A 15789-nucleotide genomic window follows, 5' to 3' on the forward strand; every position below is an offset into this window, starting at 1 on the left:
ACCCTTGCTCCTAGGCTCCCTTCATCTGCGGGTGGTGGGCAGGGGCGCGCATTTCAGGCATTAGGCAAAGTGTTTTCTAAACTCTTCACAGGAGAAAGACAAAAAGGAGACACGCTGCTACCTCTCAATGCCCAGATCACCAGTCCAGGTGTCCTCCTTCTCCTTCCAAAAATACTGTGACGTCCACTGAATATATAATTTTATAATAAGATGTTTATTTTTTAAGGAAATGCATTTTCTGGCAAAACTCTAGAAACTGTGCTTATGCAAATGGATGATATGGGAGGGGGTGTCGAGGAGGGCAGTGAGCCACCTGTCCGGCCAGAGGGCAGACCAACAGCTAAGTACGTTGAAGCTTTTAACAGCACACAAAACAAGCCCAGGATCCAAGTGGCCCCCTTAAGGGCTTGGCCTGAATGTGTGTCACTGGGGAACAACTGAGGGTCCAGAGATCCCCCTCCCCCTGGGCCTGAGGGAGGGTGACAACGGGGCCAGGCCTCCTGGAGGGTCCAGAGAGTGAGCCCCCAACGACCAAGGACTAAGTCCTCTCCAGGGCAGGTGGGAGCACCCCGACCTGTGCCAGCAGAGGTCCTGTCTGCAGCCCACACACCCGGGGGAGAGCACGCAGGACACAGGCCTGGGGGCAGCTCTCAGACACACTCCTCCAGCCTTCCTGGTCTGGATTTCGGTCAAGCAAAGGTCTCAGAGTGGGAGAGCAGGAGAAGACAGCCTGAAACACCTTCTTTTCTCCATCCAGGCCACGGGAGCCACCTGGAGGCACCCCCTAGACACAGGCAGGAGAGAAAGCCCAGCCTGGGTGGGGGCTGGGCAGGCAGGGAAGCGCTGACCCTGGGTTGGGCCGGGGCACACTCCGGGGGCCTGGCCAGGTGCTGGAGCACAGGCCGCCCGAGTGCGTATGGGCAGGTCCCTGCCTGGTCACTGCCCCACACTCCCTGCGCACAGACAGGGCCGGGGAGAGGGCGCGTGGGCGCAGCACCGCTCCTAGAGGAAGGCCCGATCTCTCTTCAGGTGCTTGGCTGGGACTGCTGGGTCTGCCGCTCAGGCTGGGCAGGTGGGCGGGTGGCAGGTCTGCGGTCTGAGAATGGGCTGTGGACCAGTCCCCTGCAGCGCGCTGTCCACTGCCTGTCAGAAGTGGCAGCAGACACCAGGTCACTGGGGTACCAAGGGACGCCAGGCCGGCCCCCTACAAGCCCTGGGGGAGTGAGTGGCAGGCTGGGCGATAGCAGGCCACCAGACCTGTGTGTCTCCTGAAGCGGACACGGTGGCCCCCCGCCTCCTCCCTGTCCTCCCCCAGCGCTCTCCACCCCAGCAACTGGGGGGCCTGCCCAGCACGCACGCCCTCCTGCCACTTGGGGCCTTGCTGCCGCCTCCCCCACTCCCACCCCCGACCCCCGCTCTGTGTGTCTAGAGGACTGAACACATCTTATTGTTCAGATGCTAAGTCACATCCTACTCTGCGACCCCATGGGCTGCAGCACTCCAGGCTCCTCTGTCCTTCGCTGTCTCCTGGAGTTTGCTCAGACTCCTGTCTGTTGACTGTGTCTGCCAGCCACCACACCAGAGAGCCTACTAGCATCACTTCTCCCACAAGCAGGCTCACCCCTGAGACCAGGGGTCCGTCTGGAAGCCGGCGCCAACCATAGCTTTGTGGGGAGACCAAACACTGTGAGCCCTGGGTGTTTCACCACAACTACCTCCGACGGGACAGGAGCCAGTCCAAGTCCTGTCTCTACCCTGTGACGGGGACCCAGGAGGCAGGGGCTGGGCCCTCCCAGCACCCCCACCATGCCCTGTGTGCCCACAAGACCACCCAGGCCTCGCCCCACAAACGGAGCCAGGGAGCCCGGGGTGCCTGAGAGCACATCTAGAGATACGCATAAGAGACTGAGGGGCAAGGCATCACGCCCAGCGCAGTGACTCCTGGCCACAGGGTGGGTGTCTGGGAAGGGGGCCAAGGACACGGGTGACCGCGACGGTGGGAGCGGGGCGTCACCTAAAGCTTAGAGGAGGGTGAGAAATCTGCCAGCGACTGGACGTCATTAGGGAATGTTAGCCAGGCGCCCCCGTCAACCACCAGCAGGGCCCCCGTCACGAAGGACGCCAGCGGGCTGGCCAGGAAGAGGGCGCTGTGGGCAATTTCTGTCTTGTTCCCCAGCCTCTGCAGGGGGCTGGCCAGGACCTTCGCCCTCAGGCCGGCCTGCGGGGCACCTGGGAGGGAGAAAGAGGTTCAGGCAAGTCCCAGGACCTGGGGGCCACCACCTTCCTCTGCCAGCCTCCCCTGAGCCGCATCCGGTAATGGTGGGGACTCCGGCAGCGTTGTCCTGGGCCGGGCCCAGTAACCCCACTGTGGAGCCAGCACAAGGCCTGTCCCTGCTTGCGGCCAAGGCTCTGGAGGCTTCAACGGGGCTCCTTGTGTGCGGCTCACGAGGCCAGCAGCCCCTGGGCTCTAGCTCTAGGGGCAGCTGCCTAAGTCCGGCCCCTAGCCCCGTGCAGGGCTGCACGAACTGTTCCCAGGCTGGGGATGGACTCTGCCCACCCGGGGAGCCACGAGCGCTTGTCTCTGATCCTGGGCCTGTCCCAGCCAGGCAGGAGGAGCGCCCCTAGAGGTACTGTAGGGCCTGTGCCTGGGGCAGCACCCGCTGGGGGAGCCTTACCCAGACGCCGCAACCCCTCTGTTCCACTGATGGGGCCGGGGGCAAGGCTGTTGACGCGGATGTTCTGGGGGCCCCACTCCACGGCCAGGTGCCGCGTCATCGCATCTGCAGGGGAGGCAGGCTGTGTGAGGGAGAAGCAGGGCTGCCCGGCCTTCGGGGTGTCCCGGACGCGGTGGGGGCGCAGCTTCACTGGGACACTGCTGGCCTCCAGGGACAGGGAGGAACCCAGGCGGGCAGACCGGGGGGGTGCCCATACCCACGGCCGCCTTGGCAGAGCCTGCGTGCACTTGGAGCACCTGCCCCCGGGTGCCCAGGGTTGCAGTGATGTTCACGATCACCCCTCCATGGTCCTGTAACACATGATGGGGGCAGTGAGCATGCGGCCAGGACCGGGAGGCCCCGGCCTCGGGACACTCACCCTGAAGAACTTCTCGTAGAGCACACGAGACACGTTGAAGGTGCCCAAGGTGTCGATGTCCATCACAGTCTTGAAGGCGTTGGAGGACAAGGCGCTGGCCGGGCACAGGAAGTTCCCGGCTGCACCTGCGGGTGGAAGGAAACGGCGGTCAAAGCAACTGCATCCTCAGGGTAGTCCAGGCCGGCCAGGGAGGGAACCTCAGCTTTTGGACAAACTCTTGAATGAGGGGCAGAGCAGGTGTCATGGGTTGGATCGCATGCTTCAAAAAGATACACTCTTCAGTGTATCCCAACACCTGATGCCTGTCATGGCTTGAGTGTCCAGTCGTGTCCAACTCTTTGTAATCCCACCAGGCTTCTCTGTCCATGCGATTCCCCAGGCAAGAACACTGGAGCAGGTTGCCATTTCCTTCTCCAGGAGATCTTCCCAACCCAGAGATTGAACCCACATCTCTTGTGTCTCCTGCGTTGGTAAGCAGGTTCTTTAGCCACTGCACCAACTGGGAAGCCCAGTGCAGATAAACTTAACTTTATGTGGAAACATGGTCTTTGCAGATGTCATCAAGATGAGATGATACTGAACAGGGTGGCTTAAACCCAACGACTGCTGTCCTTAAAAGGGACACAGCCATGCACAGAGGGACAGAGCAGAGGCTGGAGGAATGCAGCCAGGAGCCAAGGGATGCCAGGCAGCAGCCCCAGGAGCCACAAGCCGGGCCCCGGACAGACTCTCTGGAGCCTCCTGTGGGAGCGCGGCCTGCTACACCTTGCTCTCACATCTCTGGCCTCGAGACTGTGAGAGAATGCATTCTTGCTGTTTGAAGCTGCCCAGCTGATGACTTTGTCAGTGGCAGGAAAATAATACACTAATTTTTTTTTAATTAATTTTTACTAGAGTATTTTGTCACACTGGAAGTTTTTAAAGGAAATTTCAGCAAAAATGAGCCTGAATGTAAAGTAGAGACTATAGTTAACAATTGTAACAAATGCAAGGTATTCATAGTAGACACTATGTCTGTGTGTGTGGCAGGAGTGTGGTATGAGTAGTTATTTATACTATCTTCTCAATTAGTCTGTGAATCTAAAACTGTACTAAAACAGGAGCTTTCCTGGTGGTCCAGTAATTAAGGATCCACCTTGCAACTCTTGAGAAACCTATATGCAGGTCAGGAAGCAACAGTTAGAACTGGACATGGAACAACAGAATGGTTCCAAATAGGAAAAGGAGTACGTCAAGGCTGTATATTGTCACCCTGCTTATTTAACTTCTATGCAGAGTACATCATGAGAAACGCTGGGCTGGAAGAAGCACAAGCTGGAATCAAGATTGCCGGGAGAAATATCAACAACCTCAGATATGCAGATGACACCACCCTTACGGCAGAAAGTGAAGAGGAACTCAAAAGCCTCTTGATGAAAGTGAAAGAGGAGAGTGAAAAAGTTGGCTTAAAGCTCAACATTCAGAAAACGAAGATCATGGCATCCGGTCCCATCACTTCATGGGAAATAGATGGGGAAACAGTGGGAACAGTGTCAGACTTTATTTTTTGGGGCTCCAAAATCACTGCAGATGGTGACTGCAGCCATGAAATTAAAAGACGCTTACTCCTTGGAAGAAAAGTTATGACGAACCTAGATACCATATTGAAAAGCAGAGACATTACTTTGCCAACAAAGATCCATCTAGTCAAGGCTATGGTTTTTCCAGTAGTCATATATGGATGTAAGAGTTGGACTGTGAAGAAAGCTGAGCGCTGAAGAATTGATGCTTTTGAACTGTGGTGCTGGAGAAGACTCTTGAGAGTCCCTTGGACTGCAAGGAGATTCAACCAGTCCATTCTAAAGGAGATCAGCCCTGGGTGTTCTTTGGAAGGAATGATGCTAAAGCTGAAACTCCAGTACTTTGGCTACCTCCTGCGAAAAGCTGACTCATTGGAAAAGACTCTGATGCTGGGAGGGATTAGGGACAGGAGGAGAAGGGGACGACAGAGGATGAGATGGCTGGATGGCATCACTGACTCAATGGACGTGAGTCTGGGTGAACTCCGGGAGTTGGTGATGGACAGGGAGGCCTGGTGTGCTGTGGCTCATGGGGTCGCAAAGAGTCAGACACGACTGAGCGACTGAACTGAACTGAACTGAACTTGCAACACAGGGGGCGCAGGTTCAACCCCTAGTCCCACATGCCTCGGGGCAACTAAGCCTTCAAGCTGCGACTACTGAGCTTGCGCGCCACCATCCAGACCTGACACAGTCAAATAAATAAATAAGTATTGAAAAATAAAACTATACTAAAACAATAATGTGTCTTCCCTTTTCCTTAACGGAGAGCTTCAGGACATGAGAGTGACCCTTCTCTGTGATTCAGCCTAGTTCTTGGGGCATCCTCCTGAGCCACGGCTGCATGGACCTGGGAGGAGCACAGCTGGACTCAGACAGTGGCCTGGAGCCAGGACAGTTCCAGGGCTTCCAAACAGGAAGGTCTGGTATTGCAGACCCATCAGAAGCCCCCAGTCATGCTCAACAGGGACTCACAGTTGATGAGAATGTCGATCTTCCCGAACTCCTTCAGGGCCTGCTCTACAGCTGCCGCGATGGCCAGGGGAGCTCGGACGTCCAGAGACAGAGGGAGGCACCTCTGGCTGGTGGCAGCGGCCAGCTTTCTGGCAGCCTAGAAGCCAGACAGGAAGAGAGGTGGGCAGCAGCCTGCTGGCCTCGCCTGAAGGCACAGCCCTTCAGGATCCAATGAGGATGATGAGCCAGGTTCTGCCAGGGACCCAGATTCTGTAGCTGAAACCCACCCTGGGGAGGCACAGCTGCCAAGCGGCCCTCTCCAGGGCCACAACCCCTGGTACAGGCTAAGACATCCTGTACCCTCTCCCCTCTCATCACCCTCCAGGCCACTGGTCACAGGTCAACAGCAGCTCCAGCTGATGTCCAGTCCCTGTGCTGAGACCAGCTGTGGCAGGGGAGATATGTTCTCCCCTCAAGAAACTGCTGAGCCCAGAGATCTCTGCTGGGGCCACAGTACTACCCAACAGAAGGGTCGTTTCACAGGACCCGATAATTAGATTCTGTAAAAATACGAGAGTATCCCTGGGGACCACTTCCGTTGAAGCTCCATATTTGGGAGACAGGTTGGTTTTGGTGTGATCACCCTAGGCCAGGACCTTCCAGGCCTAGGCTCCTGGCCCCCAAAGTCACCCATGGACAGCTAGGCACAGGACAGCCCCCTCACCATCGATACTCTGGGAAGACTTCTGCTGGCGATGACTGTGTGACAGCCGTGCCTGCAAAGCCAGAGAGCAGGAGTGAGGGCAGCAAGGTGCAAGGGACACACCCAGGAGGGCTCCTGCCCAGCAATCTAAGGGGCCCCCTCCCCCAAGGGTGTCTCAGGCTTGAACATTAGCCCGGGGCTGAAGGCACAGCTGGCAGAGGACCCAGGGGCCTACGTGGGGCTGAGTGACTGTGGCAGGACCCCTTTCAAATGTTCTCTGATGGACTTGGAACTAGAGGGGTTCCCATCACTGACCGGCATTTTGCCCAGGATCCCAGACCCCCTCCCAAGGAGGAGGGGGCAGCAAGATGGGGCATGGAGCACACACAGCAATGCTTATTTACCGCATGAAAATCTCAGCAATCCGGAACCCAATTCCAGAGCCACCACCCGTGATGAAAGCCACCTTGTCCCTGAGAGAAAAAACAGAGACTCTTTACAAAGGCCCCGGTTCAGACTTCCTTGATGGTCCACTGGCTGGGACTCCATGCTCCCAATGCAGGGGGCACAGGTGCCACCCCTGGTCAGGAAACGAGACCCCATACGCCACAACTAAGATCCAGTGCAGCTAAATAAATAAATTCTAAATAATTTGTTTAAATAAAAAATAAAAGCGTAAGGGACTGCTGTTGAATGGGGATGGGGGAGGTGCTCTTCCACTGACCCTCTGCACTGGGCACTTGGGTCAAATTCGAGAAACGCTGCTTTTGAAGGCCTGCATTCCTCACCTTTCTTCAGCCTAGAAGTCTCTATGCAGAAAGCTATCAATTAATGAGAAATGTTTTCAAAACATAAGCCTTCCTCCAGCCGCCCTCTAAATGGATAGGATAGCAGATTCCTGGAGAAAGAGAAACAGGCAGGCTTTTCTTGACATAAGAGAAGCCATCTGGGGCCTACGCCATTCTGTGATCTAAGCCTGGACACAGTGCTGTGCTCGACAGGTCTCACAAGAATACAGAAACTAACAACTGTCATTAGGCAAGAAAAGTAACAATAGCCAAGATATGAATCATATACTGGTTGTAAAGTCTCCCAATTCTGTTTTGATGGTAAAGATCAGCCTGAAGTGCTCAGTCACCTGACCAACTGGAACCTCTGAGATGATGATAGTGACTTTTCTGACACTCGTGACTTTAACGAACTAACGCTTGGACTTCATCAACCACCCAAACCCCTACTTAAGATGCTTGCACTCTTAGCTTAAAACCTCCCCAAATTTGCTGTTCGGAGAGACAGCTTTGGGGAAAATCTTCAGTGTTCTTACTTACTGCTAATAATAATTAATCCTTCTCCTCCTGACCTTTGCTCTGTGTTTTTTGACACTCGTCCCCACCTCCCCATAGATAAACAGGACATGCTCACGCAGGACAAAGATCGGAACACCAGTACTTGCATCGCTGGGATACCCGGACATCTGGACAGCCTGGCCACCAGGCTTGGGGTCCTCACACATCCCAGGAAAACCTCAGTCCCCCGCCGCGCGCACCGCAGGCGCCCCCGCCCCTTGCCCGGCTCCCTGGGGCGCCCCAGACCCGACGCTTACTGGAGCAAGTCCGGATGGAAGAGGTGGCGGTACTCCGGGAGACAATCGTCCTCGCTGACGTCGGCCGGTGGCTGGGCCATGGCGCTCGGAGCGGGCCTGGGTGGCAAAAGCAGCAGAGACCTGCCGGGATCCCAGGACTCTAACCTCGGCCTCAAAGCACAGGAGGCTCTCTGGAACGCGGACTTTCCGCACCTCGTCCACTCTCTTCCCAGGACGCCCCGCCCCTCGACCCCTCGCTCCTCCTTCCCAGGACGCCCCGCCCCTTATATCCTCTCTTCTCTCTGGACGCCCCGCCCCGCGCCCCTCGCTCCTCCCAGGACGCCCCGCCCCACGCCCCTCCCAGGATGCCCCGCCCACCCCGGTCCTCGCACCTCCCAGAGCGCCCCGCCCCAACGACAGTCACTACTCCCACGAAGTCCCGTCCACTCAGTCCTCAATCTTCCCAGGAAGCTCCGCCTCCGCGACCCACGCCATTCCCAGGATGCCCCGCCCCTCCCAGAACGTCCCGCCCTCAGAGCCCCGCGGGCTGCTGGGACTGGAAGTCAGTCTGCGCGCCGCCGCGTGCGCAGGCGCAGTGCGGCGGGCCGGTTCCCGTGGCGGAGGCGGGGTGAACGCGAATCAAAACTCAACTTTCTACTTTTCACGTGATTGGGCGTCAGTGCTGCATTGGGGGCCAGCCGGACACAGGGAACATTTGGTTCACGGGCCGAGGCGGGGCTCCTCGGCTTCCCTCACCGCTTTGGGCCTAGCTGTGCATTTAAAACACTTCTTCGGACTCGCCTAGCATTTAAATATCTTCCCCTCCCGGGTGCTTCTCTACCCTGTTGCAAAGAGGGAAGGAGACTAGAGCCTAGGAAAGTCACGGGAAACTAGGAAGGCCTTTTCCTCGGACGGCCAGCCCCAGGGTCAGCTTCAAACATGACCCTTTCATGGCCAGTTAAAGGTCAGACCCTTCACGTGGAGGCACAGGGAGAAACCTGAGGCGGGAACCCAAGGCCAGCATCGCAAAGACGTCATAAAGCAGGGTGAGGACCAGTCGGCCTCAGCAGGTGTAATGATATGCAGTATCCAGTACCTGTGACAAGTGGCCAGGGACACACCTGAGGACCAGGTGTGAGGAGTGATATGCAGTGTCAATGTGGCCACCAGCCTTTCTGCCTTCGGGGCGGCTTCAGCTCCCTGCCTACCCCTTCCTGCTACTGTTCACAACTGCCTAGGGCTCCTCCTTGAGGGACAGCACAAGCTCTGTGGCTCAGCTTGGAGCTCCCAGATTTCAGGCTGGAGGTTTCAGGACCTCTGCCTGTCTCATATATTCAACAAAGTTCTTGATCTCCTGGTATGTGAGATGGTAAGCTTCATTTCTACTTTCAAGCTGCTTACAACTTTGCATAAGGCCTCATTCCCACCTCAGAGATGGCAGGGGCCATAATGAGCACTCCACTCCCACACACAGCACAGTGAATTTTAATGTCCCCACTTTGGGGAAAGGACGGTCACACTACCAGCTTTTGGACCCCAAAGCTTGTCTGGCACTTTGGTTCAGAAAGGACTTGGTCCAGTTGCTGGCTTACTAAAAGGCACATAAAGTTTGTGGCTCAACCATTCTGGGGCTGGAGTGGGGCAGAAGGTGGACAGGGAGGTGGTCTGGGACAGATGGGCAGAGCGTGGGTGTGAGCTCAAGTTCTTGTCAACAGAGGTAGCTGGTCCTGAGTGGATGCCAGGGTGACCGCGGGTGCCTGTGTGCTCAGGCTGCGTAGATGCTGCTGAGGTGGCCTTCATCTGCCCAGTCCACCAGCTCACTGCTCTGGAACCACAGCTGGATCTCTCTCTGGGCCCCCTCCACGGAGTCACTGGCATGGATGACATTCCTGTGCCAGGTGGCAGAGGTAGGGTACAGGCTTCAGCATGCACCTCGGGGGTCCTAGGCACAGTCTGCCAATCCCGACTGTCTAGGGGAGTGGGTGGGTGATGGTGCAGAGGGGCAAGGAAGAACAGAAGAGCTGGAAAACTGGGTTCCAGCCTGACCTCAGCATCTGTCCCGGGCCAACCCCTGGGGCGTCTGGAGGTAAAGTCAGGTGACAGACTGATGGCAGAGCATAGACACAACACAGGGAATTCTTTATCACCTCCTGTGTACGTGAAAAGGTTTTTGAAAAATACTGCACTAGCCAATGTCAGGTTTGACATGCTACCATCAAGTTTTCTGGCTTCGCTTTCCCCTGAGCAAGACACCCAGGCCTGGTGGATCTGCCTTGGGCACAGGCCGCCACCCTGAGCCCCTAGGGCACTGGGCCTCAGCTACAAGTGGCTGAGTGTGTTACCTGCTGACGTGGGTGCTGAAGTCTCCCCGGATGGTGCCAGGGGCAGCCTTGGCAGAGTTAGTGTGGCCTATCATGGCCCTCGAGGTGCAGACCACATTGGGGCCTTCCCAGACCTGCAGCAGAGAGATAGAGGAGGTGGGGAGAGGCGGGGGTCACCCAGGGCTCAACCCAGGGCCCTCCACCCTCCCACTGCCACAGCCCCGCTATACCATGGCCACCACGGGGCCGGAGCTCATGTAGCTGATGAGGGCTGGGTAGAAGGGCTTCCTCTGCAGATCGTGGTAGTGCTCAGCAAGGATCCTCTCTGGGGCCTGGTACATTGAGGGAATGGGTGAGAGGGAGCCCCACCGGGCACCAGGGCAGTGGCTGTGGCGTCCTGACCGCAGGGCCCTCGGCAGACGACACCAGTAAGAGCTGGCACTCCAACTACAGGAGCACAGGGCAGGCGCTTCCCGCCCCTCCCCTCCTACTGCCAGCACAAGAAGGCTGTCCAGATGCAGGGCTGAAAACAGCCCCCACCCCAGTCCCCTCAGCGACACCCACAGGCCGAAAGCCCTGGTACCTGCAGCATCTTCATCCCCACCAGCTTGAAGCCCCTCCTCTCAAAGCGCTGGATCACATCCCCAACTAGCCGCCGCTGTACCCCGTCTGGCTTCACCGCAACCAGCGTCCGCTCCCGGGTCCAGGAGGGTCCTCCTGTAGAAGAGGGGGTCTCGGGGCTGCCATGGCCTCACCTTTCATGTCTCCTGGACTTGGGTTCCCCTGCCAGGACCCAAGTGTCCCCTAGACTGCAGAGTTTGCCTCAACCAGAGCAGTCCTGGAGGGGAAAAGTATGGTGCCCACAGCCAGGACTGTCCAGCACGGTGGGCCCCTGGGGACTTCAGCCTGTTGCAGGGGGCATGGCCCCACCCAGGCAGGCAGTGGGAGAAGCTGCCCATTATGGAGCTGGTGCCCCTGAGATGCCACACTGGAAAGAAAATACAAGTCCTGATGTTCACTCCTGTACTTTGGGGAGCTAGCATAGACACTGTCTGCACCCCCAAACTGCCACATCAGGGGTCTGAGGTGCAATAATGGCAGGGACCAAGGAGAGTGAAAAGCACTTTCCCACCAGGTGGGTCACAGGGAGAGAGAGAGAGGGACCTGGGGATTGAGAAAGGGGGAGGGATCCCTGTCTGCAGCCAGGGAGACAGGAGGGCTCCTCCCCTGACACCTTCCTTGGCCAGGCTGCTGTTGGGGTTTCAAGGCAGGAAGGACACTTGAAACCTAGTGTCCTAATGTCAACACTGCCCCAGCCCTCCTCCTCCGGGGGTGATGCTGCCAGAGAGACCCCCAGTGTCATCACCCTCCTACCGCCTAACACTTCCAGAGTTAGGCTGACCCTTGGCATTGGGTCTAGGGTCAAGTGTACTCTGGAAAAGGGCCCAGACCCTGGATTGGCGGCTAAGCCCTGCAGAGAGGGAGGAGAGAACTGGAGAAGAGAGCCGCCAGGTCCAGAAGAGCCAGTGTCCCTGGGGTATCTGCATCTGCCTTCCCAGCCCCAGGAGGCCTTGGGGAGCAGGCATAGGGTGCCCACCACGTACTTTCAATGCCTTGCACTGCAGGAAGGACCCCACCCTTATTCGTTCCCCCAAAGCCCAGTCCCTAGGGGCCCTGCTGTCCAGCCTGGCCTACTGCCAGCTGGCTCCTGCCTCGGAAGATGGCAGTTTACCCTTGCCAGCATTGGAACGCCAGGACTCTGGAAGCGCCCGAGGGCCAGCTGCTAGGGCGGAGAGCCCCCGGATACCTGCAAGACTCCAGGCAGAGATATGCTGGGAGGAAAGATGTCTCAGGATAGGAGTGTTAATTTGCTGAGAATGACCCCACGTAGGAGCCCTGGGCCCGCTGGGATCCCCGCCAGCACAAAGTGTAGCCACCAGGCTTCTGGTTTCCTCCAGCTCCGAAGCCCTCGGACCCCCTGCCCCGAGCACGGTGAGGTGAGTGGGGCCGTGGGAGCCTGGCTGGGAGTGAGCGGTGAAGGCGGCGGTGAGCGCTGGGGGCCCGCGGGGCAGGAACCCCAGGGGCGTGCCTCTCCAGTCCGCCTACTCCCGGCCCTTCGGCCCCGGCGCCGGGGCCGCACGTGCGTCAGCAAAGGCCGGCGGCCCCTCGACCCGCCCCACCCCGCGCGTGGCCGCCAGGCGAGCGGACTCACCCGAGCAGGAGCGCGCGAGCAGGCTGGGGCCCAGGGCCCGCGCGCCGCACAGCAGCCCCCGCAGCGCCGCGAGCCCGGAGAGGCCGCGCATGACTCCCAGCCGCCGCTGCCGGCCGAGCGCGCAGGGGAGAGGGTCCTGGGAGGAGGGGGAGGGGCGGGGGGAGGGGCGGAGGGAGGGGGAGGTGGGAGAGAAAGAAACTGGGGGAAAGGGTGGAAGGAGGGAGGCGGGAGGAGGCCGCAGGGGTGGAGGGAGAGAGGGAGGCGGGTTGGGGGAAGGAGAGGGAGGGGAAGGAGTCGAGGGAGGGCAAGGAGTCGGGGGAGGGCAAGCGGCCCCAGGCTTCTGCGCCTACGGCTCCTCCCTCTCCCCCCCTGCACCCCGCACTCCCCAGCCACCCCCCCGCACCTCACCCCAGACGCTGTTTCACTCGAGTGGACTTGGGAAGTGTCTAATGTCAATTTCTGTTAAAATCAGAAGAAAAAAAGAATAATGGTGATGAACCCAGCACGGATTGTGTTGTCTTTAAATCAACAATCAACGCAGTCCTTAAGTATCATGTTGAGTTCATGCAGGTCCTCCTGCGCCTGTCTTGGCCTGCACCCCTGTCCTGGAAGCAGGGCCGGCTTCTGGGCTGGGGGGGTGCGGGGGCGCGGATGCTCCCACCTGGGTCTGGGTCTCCCTCTGAAATGACACCCTGAGCTGGGAGGATGGACCTGCATGGTCAGGCAAGGTTCGGCAGGGCATCCAGGCATTTGGATGGGGAAAAATCCCACCTTTATTGTCAACTGGCCTCGAACCGGAGGAATTTAGCTTCACTGAAACACCTTGCGATGCCTGTGACTTGATCATAAACAGAAATCACAGATATTCTCATTTATAGTACAGTTCACGTTAAAAGGGTGGCAGCTCACTATTTGAATTTTGAGATCCACCGGATCTAACGTAATGAGTTTTTTAAAAAACATACGTACTTAAAGTTTGTTTTTAAGCTGTGATATTTATTTTTTTGATCACACCTCGCTGTGTGTGGGATCTTAGTTTCTACCCCAGGGATTAAACTTAGGCCCCTGGCATTGGAAGTACAGAGTCTCAACCACTGGACTGCCAGGGAAGTCCCCATATATATTTCTGTGTGTTGTGTGGATGGAGTTTTTTTTCTTAGTTTCATTTTCAATTGTTGATTGCAAGAGTATAAAAATACAATTGAGTTTTGTACGTAGATCTTGTACCCAGAAACTTTGCTGAACTCATTTATTAGTTCTAATAGTTGCTTACTGGATTCTTCAGGATTTTGTACACGCAAGGCTCCCCAATTTAGATGCCTTTTGTTTCATTTTATTAATGAATTGCTCTGGGTGGAAACTCCAGAGGGGAGAAACATGGTGACCACAGCCAGGATCTCCAGTAAAATATTGAATACGAGAGACCCGCTTTTTCCACTGTCTTCAGATGGGACACGATTGTTTTGAAATCTTTTTGCTTTCTTAGTATGGACACTTACAGCTATAAATTTCCTTCTAAACACTGTATTAACTGTATTCCATTTATTTTGATATGTCTTCGTTTTCTTTCATCTCAAAGTATTTTCTTTAATATTTACTTTTATTATTTTTTATTTGGCTGTGCTGGGTTTTAGTTGTGGCATGCGGGATCTTTAGTTGTGGCGTGTGGTATCTAGTTTCCTGACCAGGGATTGAACCCGGGGCCCCTACATTGGGAGTGCAGAGTCTTAGTCTTTGGACCACCAGGGAAGTCCCTCTTTCTTTTTTTTGAATTGATTGATTTCTTACTGCGTTGGATCTTAGTTGCAGCACTTGTGATCTTTGTTGTGGGCTTCTCTCTAGCTGTGGCATGGGCTCCAGAGCATTTGCGGCACACGGGCTCAGTTCCCCTCTGGCTGTGGGATCTTAGTTCCTTGAACAGGAATTCAACCCACATACCCTGCATTGCAAGGTGGATTTTTCATTTTTTTCTTGCGCTTGGTCTTCATTGCTGCCCACAGGCTTTCTCTTGTTGTTTTTCGGTCACGAAGTTGTGTTAACTCTTTGCAACCCCATGGACTGCTGCACGCCAGGCTCCTCTCTCCACTATCTCCTGGAGTTTGCTCAGATTCATGTCCATTAAGTCAGTGATGCTATCTAACCATATCATCCTCTGCAGCCCGCTTCTCCTTTTGCCGTCAATCTTTCCCAGAATCAGGGTCTTTTCCAATGAGTCAGCTCTTCACATCAGGTGGCCTGATACTTCCTTAGCACTCAGCCTTCTTTATGGTCCAACTCTCACACCCATACATGACTACTGGAAAAACCGTAGCTTTGACTATACGGACTTTATAATGTCTAGTTTTGTCATAGTTTTCCTTCCGAGAAGTAAGCATCTTTTAATTTTATGGCTGCAGTCACCGTCTGCAGTGATTTTGGAGCCCAAGAGAATACAATTTGTCACTGCTTTCACTTTCCCCCTTCTGTTCACCATGAAGTTATGGTCCCAGATTCCATCATTTTAGTTTCTTTAATGTTGTGTTTTAAGCCAACGTTTTCACTCTCCTCTTTCACCCTCATCAAGAGGCTCTTTAGCTCCTCCTTGCTTTCTTTCATTAGAGTGGTAGCAGCAGCGTATCTGAGGTTGTTGTTTCTCCCAGTTTTCTCCAGCTGCAGCAGATGGGGCCCCTCTTTGTTGCGGTAATAGGCTCTAGGTCTCGGGCTCGGTAGTTGTGGCCCATGGGTTTAGTTGCTCTGCGGCATGTGGGAGCATCCTGGACCGGCAGTTGAACCTGTGTCTCGCTTGCCTTGAAGTCCCTTACAGTACTGTCTGATTTCCCTTTTGATTTCGTATACTCTAAAAACTACAAATCAGGACTTCCCTGGTGGTCCAGTGGTTAAGAATCCACCTGCCCTGTCAATGCAGGGGACACAGATTCAACCTCTGGTGCAGGAAGGTTCCACATGCTGCGGGGCAGCTAAGCCCACGTGCCACATCTGAGTGTGCGCCCTAGAGCCCGCGCTCTGCAATAGGGGAAGCCACTGCACTGCAATGAAGCGTAGACTCCAGGTTGCCAGGGCTTAGGGGCTGGAAAGGATGAACAGTCAGAGCACAGAGGATTTTCAAGGCAATGAGACTACCCTGTATGACGCTCTAATGATAGATACATGTCATTACTGTATGTGTGTTAGTCACTCAGTCATGTCTAACTCTTTGTGACTCCATGGACTGTAGCCCACCAGGCTGCTCTGTTCCAGGGATTCTCCAGGCAAGAATACTGGAGTGGGTTGCCATAACCTTCTCCAGGGAGTCTTCCCAGCCAGGGATAGACACCGCGCCACCCTGTTTCTCGTGCCCCCTGTATTGCAGGCAATTTCTTTACCAC

General features: G+C 56.0%; 1 protein-coding gene across 3 annotated transcripts; it reads right to left on the reverse strand.

The window, feature by feature from the left end:
* Nucleotides 1-195: 195 nt before the first annotated feature.
* LOC102267072 (2,4-dienoyl-CoA reductase 2) lies at nt 196-12646 on the reverse strand. 3 transcript variants are annotated; one of them, XM_070363026.1, is made up of 14 exons: nt 12425-12550; nt 12020-12233; nt 10796-10929; nt 10443-10544; nt 10234-10346; nt 7913-8032; nt 6714-6782; nt 6331-6382; nt 5628-5763; nt 3094-3218; nt 2932-3025; nt 2676-2780; nt 2015-2229; nt 196-1143 (listed from the first exon to the last, which is right to left on the reverse strand). In XM_070363026.1, the coding sequence occupies exons 3-13, from the start codon at nt 10808-10810 to the stop codon at nt 2015-2017; spliced, it is 1146 nt and encodes a 381-aa protein (XP_070219127.1). In that variant the 5' UTR covers nt 10811-10929; nt 12020-12233; nt 12425-12550; the 3' UTR covers nt 196-1143. The 3 variants fall into 3 exon arrangements, with proteins under 3 accessions (XP_070219127.1, XP_070219126.1, XP_070219128.1); XM_070363025.1 differs by lacking the exon at nt 12020-12233 and having other exon boundaries at nt 12425-12646; XM_070363027.1 differs by lacking the exons at nt 196-1143; nt 2015-2229; nt 2676-2780; ... (5 more) ...; nt 7913-8032; nt 12020-12233 and adding an exon at nt 9361-9780 and having other exon boundaries at nt 12425-12625.
* Nucleotides 12647-15789: the final 3143 nt, after the last annotated feature.

Source organism: Bos mutus, chromosome 25 (genome assembly GCF_027580195.1).
Source record: "Bos mutus isolate GX-2022 chromosome 25, NWIPB_WYAK_1.1, whole genome shotgun sequence".
Lineage (NCBI taxonomy): Eukaryota > Metazoa > Chordata > Mammalia > Artiodactyla > Bovidae > Bos > Bos mutus.

Coding starts and splice junctions, on each gene's coding strand:
- LOC102267072 (XM_070363025.1), bottom strand. CDS start 12,515: ATGCGCGGCCTCTCCGGGCTCGCGGCGCTGCGGGGGCTGCTGTGCGGC. Junction 5,764..6,330: donor GTCTTCCCAGAGTATCGATG/GTGAGGGGGCTG, acceptor TCTGGCTTCTAG/GCTGCCAGAAAGCTGGCCGC. Junction 3,026..3,093: donor TCTACGAGAAGTTCTTCAGG/GTGAGTGTCCCG, acceptor CATGTGTTACAG/GACCATGGAGGGGTGATCGT.